Raw genomic sequence first — 19893 nt, forward strand, 5'->3', positions numbered from 1 at the left:
CTTTTCGCCTCGTGCTTTTGAGCTGTGCCGGCAGCGAGATAAGAGGAAATCTGACATCATGGTCAGGAAGCGCTAAAGAAAGTTACTTTCGTCATTCGTCAATGGGTTATCTCAAACGGCAAAGCTGCAGCATTCCTTGCATGCTGCAGGGCCCATGTCAAGCCCACGGCGTTGGCTGCGGTTCAGCACATGGCCGCCTGCCTGGTGCTATTGTGTGCGCCCCGCTCCTCCCCGCAGCTCTGACCCCAGCCACCGGCACTTGCTGCCTCGCCAGAATGCCCTTTCTGAAAAGCTGTGAGCTGTCGCATGATCCTGCCCTGCCAGACAAACCAGCTGCCCCCTTTCCTTCCTTTCCCTACATTTTACCACGTTATTAAATTTCTCTTGGAGACCCTCAAGCCTTGCACCTCCCTCCCTTGTGCCAGCCCAAATGCAGAGACCAGGGGCGGCTCCAATGCTCGCGTGAACGTCCTCCAGATCCCACCTCGGGCAGTTTTGTTGTTGAGCAAACGCTGCTGCATTCGCCGGCTTTTCGCCTGCCTCTCTGCCATCTCCCTTTAGCAGAGCAGCTCTGGTGGGAGGTGGGAACGCATGCGGCTTTCCAGCCTGGGATCACCTCTGCTGAGGCTGGGGGACGGTTTCCAAACCTAACCCCAACGTGCTCGAGTAGCTGGATCTTTGCTGATGAATTTGCATCGGAAATGGCTGCTGTCTAGTCAGCGCAGGTGCCGGGGTGCCCAGTCATACGGGGACCGCAGGGAGGGGTGGTGGTAACTAAAACGGGGGTGTGAGGAGGAGTGAGGTGCTGAGCTGCTGCCCACCTCCTGCGGGCTCCCCTCCCGCCCCCGGAGCTGTAGTTTCCAACTGCAGAAACATCCGACCTGCCCTTCCTGCCCGGGGGTGCGGGAGCAGAGCTTTGGGGTGGCTGGGCATGTCCCCGCTAAGCGCCCGGTGTCCCTGTGCAACGTGGAGTTATCCCAAGTGCCCAAGTATCCGGGATTATCCCAAGTACCAAACTGTCCCGTTCTCGATCTCCACTGAAAGCTTCTCCAACGTAAGTTTGCAGGACAAGTTTCTGAGTTGCGTTGAAAACTTGGCAGCAATACCCTTTATATGCACAGTGATCATCCAAGGAGTCTCTAAACTTACTGAACTCAATAAAACCAATAATATCATGAAAACCCTCTTTAAAAAAGAACATCCCAGAAGCTACTGAGGAGTTTCCAGCGTGTCCCAGGTGCTGGGGGCTGCTCGCTGCCCTGCGTGCACCGGGGTGGCTGTGGTCCCGCCTGGGTGAGGGCACAGGTGGAGCTGCCGAAATTGCAGCTGCCCCCAGCCCTGCTTTGCAAAGCAAGTTTCTGCTGGGGTGGGATGGGCGGTGGCTGCGAGCAGTTTATTCAGTTTACAGCGTTGCAGGCAGAGTGTTTAAAAATACACGAAGCTGTTCTGAAACTCGGTGAGCGCAGGTGGCGGGGCCCTTCTGCCGTGCCGACGGCAGAAGCCGGGCTGTCACTGCTGCCTCTCTGTAGCGATGGCTCCTTGCAGCCCTCAGAGAATTGGTTCAGAACTGACCGCAGACTTTTCTCGTCTGTTGGCAGTCTTCAAGTGTTTTGTTTTACCGGATGAGCTTCTTGCTCCCTGTGATGCATCCCATCCCTGCCCCCAAGTGCCTCTTTGCTCTGGCTTTAATAACTTCCCTCTCTAAAGTGCCTCGGATGTGCTCTGCAGTGCCCGGGGAGCTCTCCCCACGCTGAGGACTTGCACCGTGGCTGCTTTCGGAGCCCGGCTGGTGGTACGGTGGGAGATGCTGGTATCCGCAGAAGATGCCGTGGTCTCTGGGGTCTGTTTCTAGAACGGAGCATCCTGGTTGCTGGTGGTGCCTGTCCCCAGAAGCGATGGCTGGTGGGTACCGAGGTTGTTTTGGGTGCGGAGGAGGGCGATGGCACGACTTGGGATGGTGCGGTGCTTGGGTTCCCCCTGGCCCTTGCACCAAAGGAGATCGCAGGACCTTACTTCAGCTCTGGTCTCGCTCGAAGCATATAAATGACAGCATTGATTTTGGGCCTGGCAGGTGGTGAATGAGCCCCACGGAGAACATTGATTTCTCTCTCTCTCTTTCTCCTGTGGAGTGTTTACTTGTCCAAAGGTGTGATTGACTGGTAAACAAAATGGCCTTGGCACAGCTCATATTCACTTGAAGCTAATTTTAAGATGTGGCCATTGAGTAACACTATCAAGCCAACAATTCATGATCCTCCATCAACAGCAAACCAACCTCGCAACGCCTGTGAGCAAAAGCGCAAGAAGATATTTTGCAGATTGGCGAGAGAGAAATAGCGCAGGAGCAAATTGTGCCACTAACACCCACGCGTGGGTTGTACCCATCCTGACTTCTTGTGCATGAGGAGCGGGGCTAAAACCTACCTACAGTTGTCATCCCAAGCGGTGGCTTTACTTGTGGGCAACGTGGTGGCCTCTCTCTGCTGCCAGCCCCTCGCTGGTGGGGCGGGACCGTGGTGCTGCCGCCTTGGGTTATTGTGTTTTACGTCAGGCCTTTTCAGCAACTCTTTAAATAGATTATCGGATTCTTCTTTGATGCTTGTCAGCCTGCACTCAGCAACTGGCTGGCTGCATGGTGGCAGTGCCTGGTGGCTTTTTGCAGACATCACCTGGAGCTGCGGGAATGGCAGTGGCACTGCTGCGGGTGCCTTGTGCTCATTTAGCAGCTGGTGGCGAGATGGCTTCCAGATTTGAATTGCATGAGCAAAGACAGTTGGGTGCAGCTGATGTTGAACAGCGTGGTTGGTCCTGTCCTTTCTCGCTGGGGCCAAGCTGAGATGGGGGTAGCTCAGCAAGATCTGAGCCCATAGTGGAGCCAGGGCTTGCTCCCTGTTAGCCTCGAGGGACGAAATGAATACCTGTCAGGACGAGGCATTTCATTTGCTTGGATGTGTGATCTCCCTGCGATCCTCCAGAAACGAGGTGAACTTTGAGCTTTTCAGGAATTTGAACCGCAAATGCATCGTGCAGAGGGGTCAGGTTTTCACACCCCTCGGGTGTCTTTCGCTCGGCTGAACATCGGCACTGTGAAAGTCCATCTTTCCGGAGCGCTTCAGCTTTAATTGCTGCCCCAGCCTTGGGACAAGCAGGAGTGAACGCTGCAGAAAGGCAGGACAGTGCTGCGGAGGAAGCTTGCCTCTTGCTGTGTGTAATTACGGCTATAACCTGTGTCATTAACTTTCAAAACTGGAGGCTTAAAAGGATTTAAAATAAACACGTGCTAGAAACTTGAAATCAATGAGACTGCAATGCAACAGGAAAATATATCCCTGCTGCAAGCAGCCAGTGTGCTCAGGGTATAAATTCTTGCAGAGACCCAGAAGATAAAGTTATGAAATAATCCGTATCGGCGAGAGAGGTGGTAATGCAATTCCAAAAAAACCTCTCGGTCTAGACGGATTATATTTACCGCAGTGTTTATGTGAGATAGAGGAATGCCCTAGAAAAACAGAATTGTTTTCGGTTTCTGCCTCCAGCACTTGCTTGTCTAATGAGAAGGCTCTGGCGTGATGGGAATGTCCTGTGCTGGGGGAGCTCTGCTGTCGCTCGGCGGCTCCACGTAGAGGGGGCTGGAATGGGGGAGAAGCGTAAAAGGTTATTTCTTTCTTTGTGGAGGTGAATCAGCCTGTCGGTAATGAGGTGGTCTTGCTAATCCATCGCCACAAACCTCACGTATAATCCCAAATGCAATGATAATGACAAGCTGCATCGCGGCCACGTCTGTGGAGATGCGATGGCCCCCAAGACTCTGCTTTGATTCTTTTAATTAAAAGAAAATTAAGCTATTTTATGTTGCTTTGAACTCTCGGTGAAGTTTGCGAGCAGTGTTTTTGCATAGTGTTGGTTTGATGGCAGCTTGGGGAACAGAGATAGTGCCATGTGATAAAACCACACTGACCGACTCCGTGCAAACCCACCCAAAGGCAGTTTGCATCCCATGCTTGTTCACCACGTGGGGATGATTCACTCCTTTCGTGGGTTGATTTATGTAACAAACGTGTCAGAATTCTAAATATTTGTGAGGAATTTGCTGAAAAAAAAGAGTTTAAAAATACAGTGATAAATTGCAGGTATTTGTGGAATAGCATGAGGATGCAAAAAGAAGTGAAATTAATTGGCTTGCTCGGCAGAGTCAGTCCATCCTGATGAAGGACTTAGGTGATGCAGCCACAAAAATGAAGCAGATTTTTATTCTTCTCCCCTCAGTCCCTGTGCTGCCAGGCGTCACTGTTGGAGCGAGACCGTCTGGAGTCCCCAGACTTCAAAATCCCCAATGCTCGCAAACAAACGACCAATTATTGCTATAGCCAAAGACAGGATTTTCTTGAAGGAGAAACGTAATGTTGCTCTGCCAGCTGAGCTACCTGAATAACCAAGGGTGGTCCCTAGAGGGGTGAGATTTCCGCCTCTTCGCATGGGCTAAGGTGAAAGTTGAGCAAAGCTTTGTGGAAACAGTCCCAGGGGTTGCCCTGGTCTTGGGAACGGGATCTGAGCTGGGCCAGGAGCGGCTCCTGGGGCTGAGCCTCGGGACTGGCAGCTGCCTGCTGGAAATGGGCTGGTCGTGGCTGGCTGATGCTTCATGGGTCTGTTGGTGTTTGTGATGCCCGCGGCACGTGGGAGGTGCGAGGATAAGGGAGCAAATGTGACTTGAATAAGTTGTCAGTTGCTTCAGACCCCAAAGCAAAAAAAACGGTTTTCAACGTCCCAGTCTTTTGTTTGGGATGTGTGTATCCGTGCACGTGTACAGCAATACGTACAGTAAGCGATGTAACGTGTGTCCCTTCTGTAGGGAACCGAACGGGATCACGCTGGAAATGGTTAAATGTTCAACACGGGGCTTCTGTAGAACATCAGCTGTAACTTATATTTGGCTTCGACCTTGAAAGGGGAGCGTCCTGGCTTAAGTTTTCCAGCCGTTCTGCAATGTTACCTTATGTGAAACTTGTTTTTCAAAAGGGCGTTTGTTTCTGGAGTGCAGCTGAGAACACAGGAGTCCTCACAGGGCACCGGGAGTCCGACATCTTCAGTAACAACAAATAAACCAATGCGTGGCTTTTCGGTGCAAGTTTCTGAGTTCCTGTTAACTTCTCGTACATGCGAATTTAACTCGGTAAATCTCAGTTAAAATTTGTGCCTGTCTTGCTCATTTTTCCCCTCCCCTTTCTTTTTTTTGTTTTCCCCAGTTTCTCTGTTTGAAGAACATCCGAACCTTCCTAAAAGTTTGTCACGACAAATTTGGGTTAAGAAACAGCGATCTGTTTGATCCCTTCGACCTCTTTGATGTACGGGACTTTGGAAAGGTAAGAATTACTCCTGAGCTGTTGGGACGTGACGGTTCTGGCACTGCTGGCACCGGGCGGTTCTCCGGACTTGTGCTGCAGGTTTTGGATGAAAATACAAAGGCTTTTGGGTTTTCTGAGCAGCTTCTGCACCCTTAACCCATGCACTGGGCACCTGTTCCCCTGTGCGCGGGGTAGCCTGCATATCCAGGGGTTGGTTCTGCTGTGTCCTTAGTGAAGGGAGATCAAGCCTTCAAGCTTTCTGCTTTAGATTACAGAGCCTCTGGGATCAGTCTCTAAAGTACATGAAAAATGTCTTTTTTTGGGGGGAATCACAGTATTGTATCTATGTGTTCATAAGAGCAGTTGGAAGAGGCGGTAGCCCTGGGGCCTGGGTGCTGCACTGGGGTCGGGACTCTGGGTCCTCTTCCAGCTCCAGCTGCCTCGCTGGGTGACTGGGGCAAAGCCGCTCCGTCTCCTTGCCCGTGAGCTCCCCGTAAGCGCAGCACGTTCAACCCGCTCTTAAGCATCATCCCTGCTCTGCATAAACCAGCCTGGGGGATTGAACCCCGCAACCCCAGCAGCACGTTTCCCTATAGCAGCGTTACAAATCATTACAAACCTGGAGCCAGGTTTGTACCAACCCTGCGGCAAGGACCCTTCGTCCGCAAGCGCTCCTGGTTTTGCCCCGGTGTGGGTGCAGACCCTGCGCGGGGTGCAGACCTCGCACGGTCCTTCCCCAGCTGCTGCCTCTGTGCACGGCTGCGAGCAAAAGAGCTTTACCAAAACGGCCATCGGTTTTGTAATGTGGCCAGTGAGTTTCTAGGGGGGGGTCAGGAAGTTTCATGCCAGGGTGAAATTAGTCCTCTGAGTGTTTCTGAAAACTGTGTGTGGAGGGTTTTTTTTCCCTCCCAGCAGTTCCTAGGTGCTGGCTGTGTTTGTGCCGTGTGTCACCTAGATGGGAGAGGAGAGAGCGCGTTTTTGTGTCTTGCTGTAATTGATGGGTGGCACCGAATGCTGAACGAGACCCAGCTGCGAGGGAGGAAAATCCTACATGATTTTGACAAGCGGCTGTTGTTCCGATACGCTCGCTTTTGACATGAACAGCGTCAAGGCTGTGCTGTTACTCTGATGGATACTGGGCTCAGGGAAGCTATTACGCAGGACAATTGCTATATTCTTCAGTGGAAAAGGTGTTAAAAGATACATTAAAGCTCTCCATTGTTTTACCTGTTTCAAGGTACCAGGCATGAGCTGCTGGAAGGCTTCTTCTCTTCTGATTATCCAAAGAGTAGATTTTTACTGCTGATGGGGATATATTATTTGATATTTATTGCCTAATTTATTTCTGGACCATTATCTGGAATGTACAATTGCAGGGGCTTGTTTTATGAGTTTTTTGATTTATGAAATACAAGAAGGCTTTTGTTGTTCTGGGAATATGAATGCACAGAAGGAACCTTTTGGGCTGGGGAAAGAACCACTGCTAATTAAAATGCTGCTTTATCGTCACGTTGCCTCTTGCTTTGTGCTGTTTCAAATTGCCTAAGATGCCTGTTAATAGAGCCTGGCGTGTAAACCCTGCTGGAGCACATCAGCTGAACACGGGTTGGTTTCCTTTTTGGTCTGGTTAGGGAACAGCTATTCCCTCCTCCTCCTGCTCACTTTTTGGGGGGACAGTCAGGTTTGTGACTCGGGAAGGGGAGATGATTTGCCATTCCCTCTTACCCCATGATGATTTAGTTTTTTAGGAGACTTTGGAAAAGAAACTTGTCACAAACTTCTGGGAACTTGCCTGGATCTTGCTTATTTTCAAGTGCCTCGTCATCTTCAAACAACCTTACATACAACCTTAAGAAGATTTGGGAGGCACAGATTCTCTGTACAAAACCCTTGCTGATCTTTTTCCCAATGCAGTTTTTTATCGGTTAGGTGGGGGTATCAGCTGGTCAGGTCTGCACCACCCTAAATCCCTCTGGAAGCCTGTCAAAACATCCCCATTGTCTTTGCCACCTTTCATTCCCACATTATCCTCAGATCTGTGTTCAACAGTGGCAGAGCAAATAAACAGGGAAAAATCTGCTGTTGACCAAAGCACTTTTCCGTTTTGAGTCAGAGCGAGAGCAAAAGGAGTCTCTAATCCACGTTCCCACTGGCCAAACACAAACTTCACACACAAAAAATTCTTCCTGGAGCTATTCATTACTTGGATCAATAGCAGTTTTTGGTTTCAAGACACTTACACGGTGTAGGAGACTTTTCTGAACGGAGCACAGTAACAGTTGACCATTTAATTGCATAGAAACCTTGGTGGAGTGGTGTTGGGTGTTTCCTTTCTGGATGCCACTTAAGTAGTTCTTTCTCTCCTCCAAACCAGAAGGCCAGTGAGACAGCAATTACTAATAGCATTTGGGTTTGCTGCAGTGGAATTACCGAGTAGAAAGGCAGGGGCTTGCGTTTATGTGGTGCCGACCTATATGTAAAGGACTTGCCCTTTGGAATCTGCAGGGTCCTTCAGGGTTTGTTAGTGTAAGAAAAACACTAGTGCTTTCGAAGAGGGAGAAAAATTGGATTCCTCAGTCTTGCCTTGACCAGCTGTTGTTCTGAGAGAGTTTTCCGTAGCTCCCTTTGGCTTCTGAGCCAGGGCTTCAGCAAGGAGGAGCTGCCGTAGGATCGATGGAGCCTCTTCCAAAGGAGCAAGTGTGGTCGGGGGCTGCTCGAGTCCAGGAACAAGGGTTTTTATCCCTGGTTTTGCTACTTCCTTATGTTAAGCTTGGGAAGTTCCTGCTTCCTTACTGTCACCGAGATAATAGCTGGTGAAATGGGATTGTGAACCATGGGGGCTTCTCCAGGCAAAATCCCAGTGGAGCTGAAAAGCTCCGTCGCTGCCTCCGTGGGATGTCGGGTAATTGGCAAGTGCAGGCTTTTGCCAAATAGATGCGTCATGTTTCTTGTAATCTCGGTTGCAGTGTTTCCCAGTTACCCAAGGGAGTCAAAAGGCCGGTTTAAATTGCGCTCAGCCAGGTTTTTTTCCCAATGTCCAGTTGTTAAGCAATCCTGCTGTGAGAAGGGACATGCTGTGTTTCCTGACGGAGGTTTTCAAAAGTGACCTGAGATGCTGACCACCTGGATTTCTAGCTGTGCCCCTTTAAGACACCTTAAAAGAATATATTATTATATTGTTTTCTACCAGTTGGCTCTTAATGTTTTTATTTTTTTAAATCTTATCCCTTTAAAATGGCTCCAAAGCTATCCGTGATCACTAGTGCATTTTTCAGAAGTGTTTCTCCGTGGCTGTGTCTCCGCCGCAGGGTGCAGAAGCAGCGCAGTGTGCAGCGCTCCGAGGAAGAAAACCCCCGTTAATATTGCCTCGTCCCTCATTAGGGTCTGATCTTGCAGGAGTGAGCACTGGGGTCCTCTGCAGGGGTGCTGTGCTGTCGTTGCTGGTGCAGCCTGGCTCCTAAAAGAGAAAGAAAATAAAAAGCCAGTGCTCATGTACGGGGTGCTGTTGCGCAGTACATCTTGCACATTTAATAGCAGTGATGGTATGAAATGTAACTCTTATTGGACTTGCTAATTTATTGGCACCAACTATAATGAGATAAAATGTACATAAATATGGATTAAATTATTTATCACACTATTAGTCAGCATGATGGTAGCAAGGTTCATTAAAGGGAGTTACTCATTTTCAGTAACTTGCAGTAATGTACTATTTTTTTTTTTTTTTGAGAAATATAGTTCAAATATTCATAAACCTGCGGAGCGTGCCATTTATTAGCCTCCCACTCCTCGCTGCTCTCCTGACGTGTATTTAATTGTCCTGACTTTCTTTTGAAGTTCCTGCCCTGTTTGAAAAAAGCTTTTTTGCAAGATAGGGGTCTTTCCTACCCTGACCCAAGGATACAAAATGATGCTGTTCTAAAAATGAAAAAGGGAAGTGGCTCACAGGTCAGCTGAAAAATGAGGAGATATTGATACTGAGATTAAAGTAGTGTTTTTTCACTCTGTTGGTTCTGGTCCAGAGGTTGGTGAGAACTGCCCCAACCTCGCAGCTCGAGCAGGGCTCAGAGGAGGGAGGGGTCTGGATCAATCCTCCCTCTCAATTATTGAATCCACCGAGGTTCGCTGGCACGTGTGACCCGTGGGTGGCTGACGGAGGACTTGTACATGGCTTGTCTCGCATGTCTGAAGTGCCGCGGAGGAGACGTGCGCGGTGGGGAGGGTGGCCCTGAGCGCGGCACGCTCCGGTACTGCAGCAAGAGCCGCCTTGCTGGTGGGAGAGGGCAGGGGAGCTGCCACAGAGGGGACGTGCTGGTACTGTCAGAGTTAAAGTCATGGGTGCCCCGTATAAAGCATTTGCGTCTTCGGAATAATTTTTGGTGTAAAGGCGTCCCCTTCTTCCTGCCGATGGGCCAGCATGGAGCACTCTCGGAAAGCCCGGGGGGGATCTGGGCTGTCCTCACCGGATGCTGTTGCAGATTTGTCCCCAGCTTCATCACCAGCACCCTGTGGTTGGAGAATCTGCAAAATGAGAGGTCCCACCTCGCCGGCCGTTGGGACCGGGGTGCTGGGAAAGCTGCGAAGGGGCTCAACTGCCATCGTCCCCCTCCGTCCCTCTCTGACACACACCCCCCCCCACCCGCTTGCCAGAGTCAGAAAACTGAGTTTTCTGCTTGGTTTCAGATAGGAGGGTGGGGAGCGCTGTCAGAATTATTTAAGAGACTAATAACTGAGAGTTGGCGGTTTGTGTTTCTCTCTGTTTCTCTGCTGAGAATTCCCCTCCCTCCATCATCTCTAACTTCACGTACAAGTCAATATCCCTGCAGCAGTATTTTAAAGGGTGCCTTTTTAATATAGTTTGGGCATATATAGGGAGAAAGAGGGAGATTTATATGAAATAATATAGGTAGCTGAAAATTGCAAGGCTTTCCGATAAACGGCTGCATTTTGGTGCTGTAACAAAGCAAGCCCAACGCCTGCCCTCGCAGCTGACCTGCTGGCGGTGGGCGCAGCTCTCCTTCTCCCATTCTGGACTTTTGGGGTTTTTTTTTCTGACCTCTTGTAGCCAAGACCAAATTAAAAGCGGTGCCTTTTTCTGCCTGCACCGCTGAGTGCATGAAGGGTGGGAGCGGAGAGGAGCATTTGGCAGCGCTGCAGGCAGCCGAGCACGGCATCCATCCGTGGCTCTGCCGGGGCCGGTGGCCTCGCCTCCTGTTTATTTACTAGTCCCCGAGAGGACCGGACAGACCTTCCCTTGTTGCGTTCCTCTGTGCCAGTTACTCAGGTGGCTGCTATGTGGTGGTTGGATGTGTGTCAAGAAAGGGATCCTATCGCAGATGAAAACGTTTCTAATTGCTGTATAGCTCGCACGGCACGTGTGCAGAGGGTGGGGTGGGAAGTGAGAAGAATTCTCCAAAAGAAGGGCATGTGTGGTGGTGGTTTGTTTTTCTGTTTTTTGTTTTCTGGGTTTTTTTAACTCTCAAGAGAACAGTAGAGTAACTGGCCTGCAGAGAGAGATGTGTGTATGGGTGTGATTGCATGCAAGAAACCAGGAACCCGCTTCCCCCCTTGCCTGCCCGGCGCTTGCTGTGAAGTTGTCCCTGCCGAAGAAGGAGCTGTGGGTGCACCCTGAGCCCATGATCTCCCTTGCGCTGCCCTCCATGTGCCTGAGCAGAGCAGCACAGCTCCTGCCGGGCAAAATTGTGCTTCATGGACCACCTCCCCACTTTTCAGAAGCGACCAAAGTGCTTTACCAACAAGCTAAAAATTCCCGTGCAACTTTGATGCTGCCCACAGGGCTTTTGCCCAGAGCCCTTGGGTGCTGCAGTCCTTGCCCAAGGGAGAAGCCCCGGCTCCGGGAAGCGTATGAGAGCACGGGGAAGGCAGCCCTGCTGTTGCAGCTTGTGGCATGCCTGCGCAGGGACGTGCTACCTGCCGGTTGGCGATTAACTCCCCGTTTGCTTGCAGGAGCTGTGAGCGATGTTTGGTCCCTTCCCTGCTGGCTGGTGCGTTGCTCAGCCGGTGTTTGGCCACCCCTGTTTTAAATGGCCTTGCTGGCATTGTACTGGAGCCTTGGATTTTGGGATGAATGCTACAAATGACAGAAGCAGATGGGAACAGCATGGGTTGGGTTTATTCCCCCCGCCCTGTGCCAGCTTGAGGGTTCATTTGGGCTCGGGGGCTGCTTGTCTCACACTCCATACGTACCGAGCTCTGCATTCCCCATGACCCTCCCATGGTGCAGGTTGGTCTTGGGTGATGCTGTAGGACATGGGGTGACGCAGGGACCCTCCTCCCATCCTCCTGCTCCCAAGCACTGTGAAAAGACATCAGCTGCGGTTCACGGGAAGGCTGCATTAGCAGGTGCACTGTGTCCAGCAGATGTTTTCAGCTGGAACGCTAAAAGTATGTACAGGAAACCCTGATGCTGAACTTCCCTAAAACACAGGGCAAATGAATTACAGATTTCTGCGGCTAGTCAAGCGTGTACCAGACGGTGCTTTCTGCTGCGTAGTGCCGTGCCGTGCACAGGACTGTTACCCGGCGGTGTTCGCCATGAGGGATGTGGTCGGTGCTGCCACACCTCTAGTAATGTACATTTTTAGGCTCCAAATCCTGGAAATTTCTCCCTGCTCTGCTATGAATATTGTGCTGAAATATCTGGTGGACTGTGAATCTTCCTCGCTGCCTGCCCGCGGTTAACGTCGGAAGGGCCGTGCTGATGTATTTTGTGATCTTCAGGGGGCTGGTAACAGCACCACAGCCTTAAATCATGCATGGGGAACAAGTTGCTGATAAAATGCAGTTAGTCTTTCGCTGCACCCTAAAGCAAGCCCCTCTATGAAACAGTTGGTACCTGGAAGCCGAGCCACCAAGCTGTCACCCTGGTGTCACCTCCTGTCCCGCCGGCTGAAAGAAGGGGCACGCTGGGCTCCCACCGGCGCTGCGGGAGGAGAGTCTCTGCTTACAGCCGTCGTCTTCTGCTCCAGATTGGGGCTGGTGAGATGTTCCAAGGCTGAAAGCAGACACCCACATTTGCCTAAGGTCTCTGGTTATCAGGGCTGGGTTCTCTGCCAAGAAATGCTTTGCAGCATCAGACCCGCTCCTGCGGTTCCCCAGCCCAGCGTGACGTTCACCTCTGTGTCGGCTGGGCACCCCTTGGGGCTTTCGCCAAGCCGCCGGAGCAGGGAGCCTCTCCCGGGGAGAAGCTCAGCTCCTTGCCGAGGACTTTGTGCGTCGCTGAGCAGGCGAGGACCAGCACGAGTAAACGCCGCGGTGGGAGTCACCACCATTTGCAAAGGCGCTCCGGTTTTTGGGAGCACGGAGGAGAGGTGCTGTAAGGCCTTTGGCACACGCACGTGGGATTGTGAGGCTTGCAGCATCCATGGGCTCGGGAGCCCAGTGTCCGAACAGAGCAGATGAAAAAGCAACGTCCCAGCCACTGGCTCCTGGGCGGGAGCAAGAGCAGGAGCTGGGCACCAGCGCTGGTGGCCCTTTGCGATTCAGCGGAAGCTTTTAGCTGTGCTGTGGCAAATTCTCTCTGCTTTTTCCCCTTCCTCTCTCCCCTACTTACAAATCTCGTCTGTTCATAGATGTGCAGCTTCTCAGCGGAACTGAAAGAGCCAGAAATGTTCATTCTGGGAAGCTTTGCCTCCCCCCCCCCTTCTTGGCTGCTTTCCCCAGTATTTTTCCAAGGGGTCACATTAAGGGGTATTATGTTTCAGATCAAACAAGTATGGGCAGGATCTTTCGTAACTCCCATAGTCTGGATGGGAGAATTCTGCTGTTGGGCCTTAAAAAGTGATTGAAGTGTTTTAATGTGCAAAGAATCCAAGGTATTGATCAGGACATGGATAAATGCATATCCTTAATGTGTATGAAATTGATTTTCCCTTTACCTTCTTGATGTGTCTGAGCTTTCCTTGTGGTAATTTTAGACAAGACTGGGGAGGAAAGGATTTTTTCTTTTTTTCTTTAAAAGCCTGTGAGTGGTAAAACATTTACCAGTCCATGTCCCCAAAAAGGGGAGGAGGAAGAAGCCAGGCTCTTTTGGGTGACCCAACAGTTTTCGCATATTGTTTGAAAAATGCCTGCTTTCGTTTGAACCCCTTGAGATGTTTTTCCTTTATTATGTCATTGGGCACTTGAGGCTTAACGATACAGCGAGCATCATCGTGACTGAAAGATGTCAACAGGCAAAGTCAGTCTTTGTATGTCTTGGTGCTCAATTAGTGCAGCTGCCATCACTTGAGCTTAACTGTTCAGTGCGTTTGTGCTTTGGGAAAGGAAGGAAATACATCCCAGGTAAAGGAGTCTTGGAATAAAAGGAATTTTTTATTTTATAATGAGTTCCTCTATTTCTTCATTAAAATCTTCTGCAGATTTCTCAGCCTCTTGGAACTGCCGTGTCTGATGATGGTGCTGTCCCAAGGCCAAACACTTTGGTTACAAATAATAATTAACATTTCTTGAAACAGCTTAACGTGTGGGTGTAACCATGGTTTAGCAGAACAGGCAAAAAGTAAAACTATCAGCCTGAAAATACTGGCACAGCCAAAGTCCACCAACCCCAGTACTCGGGGTCATTGTGCACAGCATCTTCCCCATGAGCCAGAAAGAAAAACGGGGGGGGGAAAAAAGCTTCTGTAGGAAATTGTGGTTCCTCTTGGGGCAGAGCAGAGTTGGTACGAGTTAGCACGTGGAAATATCGTACTTGGACGCAAACATCCCGATGCCGAGAGGAGCCTGGCTGTCCCATGCCCCTTCTCCAGCGCGTCCCAGGAGAGGGGCCAGGACCGGGGTGCTCGGAGGGAGATGGGCTTTGGTCGGTGAGCCCGCGGCCCTGCCGTGCTCCTGCTGGATCGGTGCTTGCATTTGGGCGGTCACTTATTGGAAGAGAAATGGTAATGTTTCATAGCAAATAACAGTGCACAAAGAAACGTGTTGCAACCTTTGCGTCTCGGCAGAGCGTGGTTTCGCTGAGGTTTGCTGTTTGCACCCCCGTCTCTTGCCCTGGTTTCCTCTGGGTCTCCCGTGTTTGGAAAGACTTCGGGACCTGCTGGTCACAGCCTCAGCAACCTGTCCACCTGCAGGGACAGTTTTAGAAACCAGGGCTACCCTTGCCCGGGGACGATGGGGAGGCTTCTCATCTCCCTCCCACACTTCTTCATGGGGGAAAGTTTAAGGAGGGGGGGGAGGGAAGCAGCATCTCAGACTATTTTCTTCCACGGGCTGTCAGAATGGGCTGCTTGTTTGTTCTTGAAGGGCTTCCAGATAGAGTAGGTTTGGTGTTTTTTTTTTCTTTTTCCTTCAGGAATGAAATATTTCTTCAAAAACTCCGTGTAGGTTCAGGATTCCTCCCGCCTGCCCACTGTGGGCTGGGTGTTGGTGGGCACACACGGGATAGAAAGGGCTGGAAAACGTGGTGGGAAATATCCCAGAGGTGCAGGGAGTTAGGTGGGGCGGTCTGTGCGCAGGGGCTGTGCTGGTGCAGCAGGCAGGGAGCTGGGCAATGACACGGGCTCAGAGGGCTGGACTGCAGCTGCAGTGCTGGCAGGAACAATTTGCTTCGAACAGGGTTTAAAAAGCATCTCTCTAAACATCACAGGTGAGGCCGGGATGACCAAGACATCTGAGAACCATCTGTAAGGGTTGTGTAATTATCTTAAGTATCAATTTCCCTTTGGAAAAGGGTGAGCGGTTCTCTTGGGGAAAGATACCTTTGTATTTTCCAGCTCTTGCAGGCTTTTCCTTGCCTGGCTCAAAACGACTGAGGCAAGCAGTGGCTTGTGGCAACTGCGGCAAGCGTGGCTTGCAGTGGGACAGCCACGCTCGCTCGCCCTCGGTGCCTTGCTGCTCCAGTTAATGAGCCTTGGCTGGTGATGCTGCAGCTAGTTCATTTACGCTCTCAGCCTTAATGGTGTGCATGTAAGTGAGACATTCTCCTCTTCGACATCATTCTCCTCCTACTAATTACGTATTAAAGCATAATCATGGTAGCAAGAAAGCATCCTTAATGCACCCTGGGTAAAGCTAATGATGTGGACACACTACACTTAGTTGCATTTGTCAAGGTTTCCTATTCCAGGCCTGTTGTGAGTAATTTTAGGAATTTTTGAGCCAGTGTGGACCTGGTAAATGTTTGCAGTCATTCCTACTAATGAGTAAGGCTTGCGTGGGAGAGACTGATTTAGCCGTGGTGGAGATTTCTCCCTGGCTAACAGATGGTGGGGATTTCACAGCCTGTTACTTAAGTTTTGAAAAAGGTGGTTAATACTTCAGGGGACGGAGCGATGTGCAAATGCGTTGGAAGTAACACGTAAATCAGAGCCAGCAGTTTGCATGTATTTCTGGGGCCTGGGATGGTGGTGGTTCACGTCCTAATCCTAGGGCAAGGCTTCATCTTTTTGCCTTAATGTCGATGCCAGCTACTCATGAAAAGGACCTTCTCCGCAGCTCCTGCCACGCGGGAGAGCTTATTTCCAGCTCTCCACCTCTTCCATTTGCCATCTCCAAGGTCACCCTGACTTTGGGCAGCTCTGGAGCATCTATCTGACTTGAAGCACACGAAGGGTCTCAAAGCTGGAGCCCAGTGATGCCCAGTTGCTCTGCTACAGGCTAAAGCCCAAATATGATGGAGCGGCAAAGACAACTTATACAATGTATGGATTCTGTGTTGTTTGAAGAGTTGGTGTAGATGCAGCCCAAGCAGCAGCAGTTTGTCCAGGCCTTTGTTCTGGATTCAGCTGGGATAGAGTTAATTTTCTTCCTAGTAGCTGGTACAGTGCTGTGGTTTGGATTTAGGATGAGAATAACGTTGATAGCACGCTGATGTTTTAGTTGTTGCTGAGCAGTGCTTACACTGGTCACGGACTTTTCAGCTCCCCATGCTCTGCTGGGCACACAAGGAGCTGGGAGGGGGCACAGCCAGGACAGTTGATCCAAACTGGCCCAAGGGCTATTCCATACCATATGCTCTCACGCTCACTATAGAAACTGGGGGGGTTGGCCGGCGGGCTAGTGCTCAGGAACTGGCTGGGCATTGGTCAGTGGGTGGTGAGCAATTGCATTGTGCATCACTTATTTTGTATTATTATTATTATTATTATTACTACTACTACTACTACTACTACTATGATGATGATTATTATTATTATTACTACTACTATTTATTATTTTCCTTTTCTGTCCTATTAAACTGTCTTTATCTCAACCCACAAATCTTACTTCCCCCCCGATTCTCTCCCCACCCCACTGGGAGGGGGGAGCGAGGGAAGGGCTGCGTGGTGTTCAGCTGCCTGCCGGCTTAAACCGCGACGGCCCTGCAGAACGGTGGCAGTGGAGCAGTGACAGACGCAGCAGTCCTGCGCCCTGACCTGCTGCTATCCCCCATCCTTTAAGAGTCATGTCGTTGAAGACAGTTAATTACTGATACGAGCAGGGAGGCAGTCGCGCAGATATTTGCATTGTACGGTCCTTGAAGATGCAATGGGTGTCGCTTATGCACAGAGTAATGGGTCTCATACAGGTGTACTCATCTATCTCTTGGTTTTGTGCATCTAACTTAAAATATCGATATATCTGGGGAGAACTGATGCAAAAGTGGAGCTGTGACAAAGAAAAGCTTTGCTCATTTTTTTTTTTTTCCTTGAGAAAACTCTACAAAGACCTTCCCTCGTACACAGACCTTTCTGTGGCGGTGCTACGAGCGTGCACTAATTAATGGAGCCGGGATCCTGGGAGGATTTTGCATGCAAGCGCTGCGTGTGATATTGAGGGTGTTCCTGTGGCACCGTGGTCTCCTCTGGGCACATGCAAAAGACAAAGCAACCAAGACGGTGCTGGAGGACTACTTTAAAGGAAGTGCTTGGAGAACCAGGGTGCGGGACAGCGGGCTCCGGAGCATTGCTGTCTGCCATCCCAGTGATGTACCCGAGCTGATGGGGTGCAACAGCTCTCCGATGGGAAAGAGAAACTCGGTCTTCCAAGCCAGTGGACTGTAAAGATTATTAAGAAAAAATTGAATATATTTCTTTCATGCGGAAATAGTGCTTTAGTCCCTGTACGTAGAGATTTATCAAAAGGATCTCTGTGCTCCAGAAGCAGAGCTGAGATCACAGTTTGTCGCAGATGTGAATTGAACTGGCTGAGCCCTGCTTTCAGCAGATATGAATGACCATTGTACAGCCTCAGTCTGTCTTGAACCCCGCACATCAGTTCTGCTCTGAGGCTGTCTTTGCACAAGCTAGATTTGCACAGCAAATTAATTTAAAAAAAAAAAAAAATTCTGGCTCCTAGAAATAATACGGCGAAGCTGGCTGCGAGGGTTCTGCATGTGGTCCCACCAAGGTGGGACGCTGGAGAGCAGCAGCAAACAGAGCCCACCAGTTCCCTGGAGAGGCTGCTCCAGCAGCCAGGGAGATGTTAGGGATGGATCCACCAGCATGTAGGTCTGTTCAGGTTTTGTTTCACTCTTCAGCTGGGATGTTTGATCCCGTTGTAGGAGATGCTGGATGGGAAGCTCATTTCAAGCATTTTCAGCTAATGCAACAGTTTGGGGTGTTCATATTTTTGTAGACCTAGATGACAGCTCCTCTGCGGGAATACGTTTTTTGGGACGGAGCGTTCAATGGGATTAGACTTTTATGGTGTCTTAGATCATGCACAGAGATTTATTAGTCACTAGGAGAGTCTGTAGCAGGACCTTGAATAGAATGTATTGGCCTGGAAGGGAAAAAAACCCCTTGACCTTGATGGTATTTTTGAGCTAAAGAAGGAAGTTGGACCAGGGTCATTAGCCCATATTTGATTTAACTACAAAATTTTATTTAAAAATGTGCATGCATAGAAAAATCTACAGTTGGGAAGTGGATAAACTTTTGGTTTAAATCCACCCTGCAGGGAACCATGTGAAGGGCTCTTGCCTTGAGGCCTCACTTGACTCTGTTTGCTCAGCCTGTTTCCTCCATCAGCCAAGTCCCAGTGTGTGCGCTGCCTCCTGCCCTTCCCCTCGCCTTTTTTCATAATATTGTTCTAATTACTGGAGTGTGAAGAATTGACTCTTAAAATGCCTCTTGGCAAATTCCATTTGTGCATCGATGAAATTTCCCCTCGCTGCAGTCTCGCCATTAGCGCCGGCCACGTTCAGCCCGTCCTCGGATCAAAACTTCTCCTCCACCCTACCCGGGCAAACCGGGACACGCTAGTTATCATGTTGGTTGGAGATCATAAATGCCGACGGGAGATGAAAAAGGGAAGAAAATGAGGGATTTGGTGGAGGATGCAGGGTTAACGCTTGTCTGCTGGGGTCCCGCTGGTGTGTGTTTTCGCAGTGCTGTTTCTCCTGATGAGCTGCCAGATGTAATTTTTTGGGGTGGCCTTTTGCCCTTGCAGACGTCCCTGCCTCAGTGCGGCTGTGCAAGCACTGAAGTCTACTGGGTAAACTGGGACAGCCAGGGATGGCTATGGGTGCAAGGCTCTGAGAGCAGAAGCTCAGCTGGTAGCTCAGGGAAGGCCTTGCAGGAGGGTTGTGGGGCTCAGGATTTTTGGGGAGGCTGAGCTCTGAACCCCACTTGGAACGGGGATGTTTGTGGTGGTACTTTGCCTGCATGTGTAGTCGTGGTCTTTCCTTTCTCGTGATAGCTGTCCCTTGAGGAAGGGGCTTGCTGGCCCTGCCTGGACCTTCTGGTCCCTGGCTGGGTGCATGGGCTTGCAGGACTCCGGTGCCTGTCTCCTCGGGCTGTGGTGGAGGATGCTCTAAGCCAGGACGGCAGTGCCTGCAGTCATCCATTGGACGTTGCAGAGAATTCAGGGTGTATGGCTTCTGTGCTCTCAAAGTAGGTTATTTCTTTTAAAAACAACAACACTATAGGGTTGTTTCTGGAGGCCTTTTTTTAAGTGAGTAGGGAGCACTTGAGTAATGCTTTGGGCTTTTTCTGCAGTTGCGAGGGGCTAAAAGCTTGAAAAATAAAACTGAAAGCTCAGTTAGCAAGTAATTGCAAGGTTCCCAGGACTGAGGCTTTAAGAAAAATGCTAAAGAGGAGGTTTTCTTCATAACGTTAGAGACTGGGCAGCTTTGGACCATCTCCTGATTCCAGAGCACTTGTGGTAGGTCCATGCAGCAGACTCGTGCTGTGAAATTACAGGTTGCTTCTGTCTCGGTTTCCCTCGCCCCTGTGTTTGCAGCACGGGAGCTGGAGCAGCAGGACCCCAGAGCGGAGTGGGAATGGGTTGGAGAGGTGGTTTCCCATGGGGCTGCGTGTGGGTTGTGCTCCCCGCAGCAAAGGACCTGGGGACTGGGCTGGCCTGAAGCGCTGGTGGTTTTGGCTACCATGAAGTCTCCTCCTTTATCATGAAACCTCCCAGGAATCCTCCCCGCAGGATGGACTACGGGCTGCAGAGGCATTTGGCTGGATGCCTCTTGACTTTGTCAGAGGAACTGAACCAGGGGGGGACCAAAATTCATCCCAATGGTGCTGCGCTGCTGTTGGTGTGGCTGTCGGCCCCTGCGTGGGACCGGGACTGGTGGCCAGGCTGGGCGGTGGAGAGGACA

General features: G+C 50.4%; 1 protein-coding gene across 3 annotated transcripts in view; it reads left to right on the plus strand.

Annotated features, from left to right (window-relative positions):
* The window catches only part of VAV2 (vav guanine nucleotide exchange factor 2), a 154504-nt gene that overhangs the window by 30437 nt on the left and 104174 nt on the right, over positions 1–19893 (plus strand). For 2 of the 3 annotated variants that reach the window (XM_072882764.1, XM_072882762.1), the window contains exon 2: positions 5244–5360. The exons of the other annotated variant lie outside the window; for it this stretch is intronic. In XM_072882764.1, the coding sequence (XP_072738865.1) occupies positions 5244–5360 (117 nt within the window). The remainder of the gene's footprint in view (positions 1–5243; positions 5361–19893) is intronic. 3 annotated transcript variants of the gene reach the window in all.

Source organism: Ciconia boyciana, chromosome 18 (assembly GCF_034638445.1).
Source record: "Ciconia boyciana chromosome 18, ASM3463844v1, whole genome shotgun sequence".
NCBI classification, from domain to species: Eukaryota; Metazoa; Chordata; class Aves; order Ciconiiformes; family Ciconiidae; genus Ciconia; species Ciconia boyciana.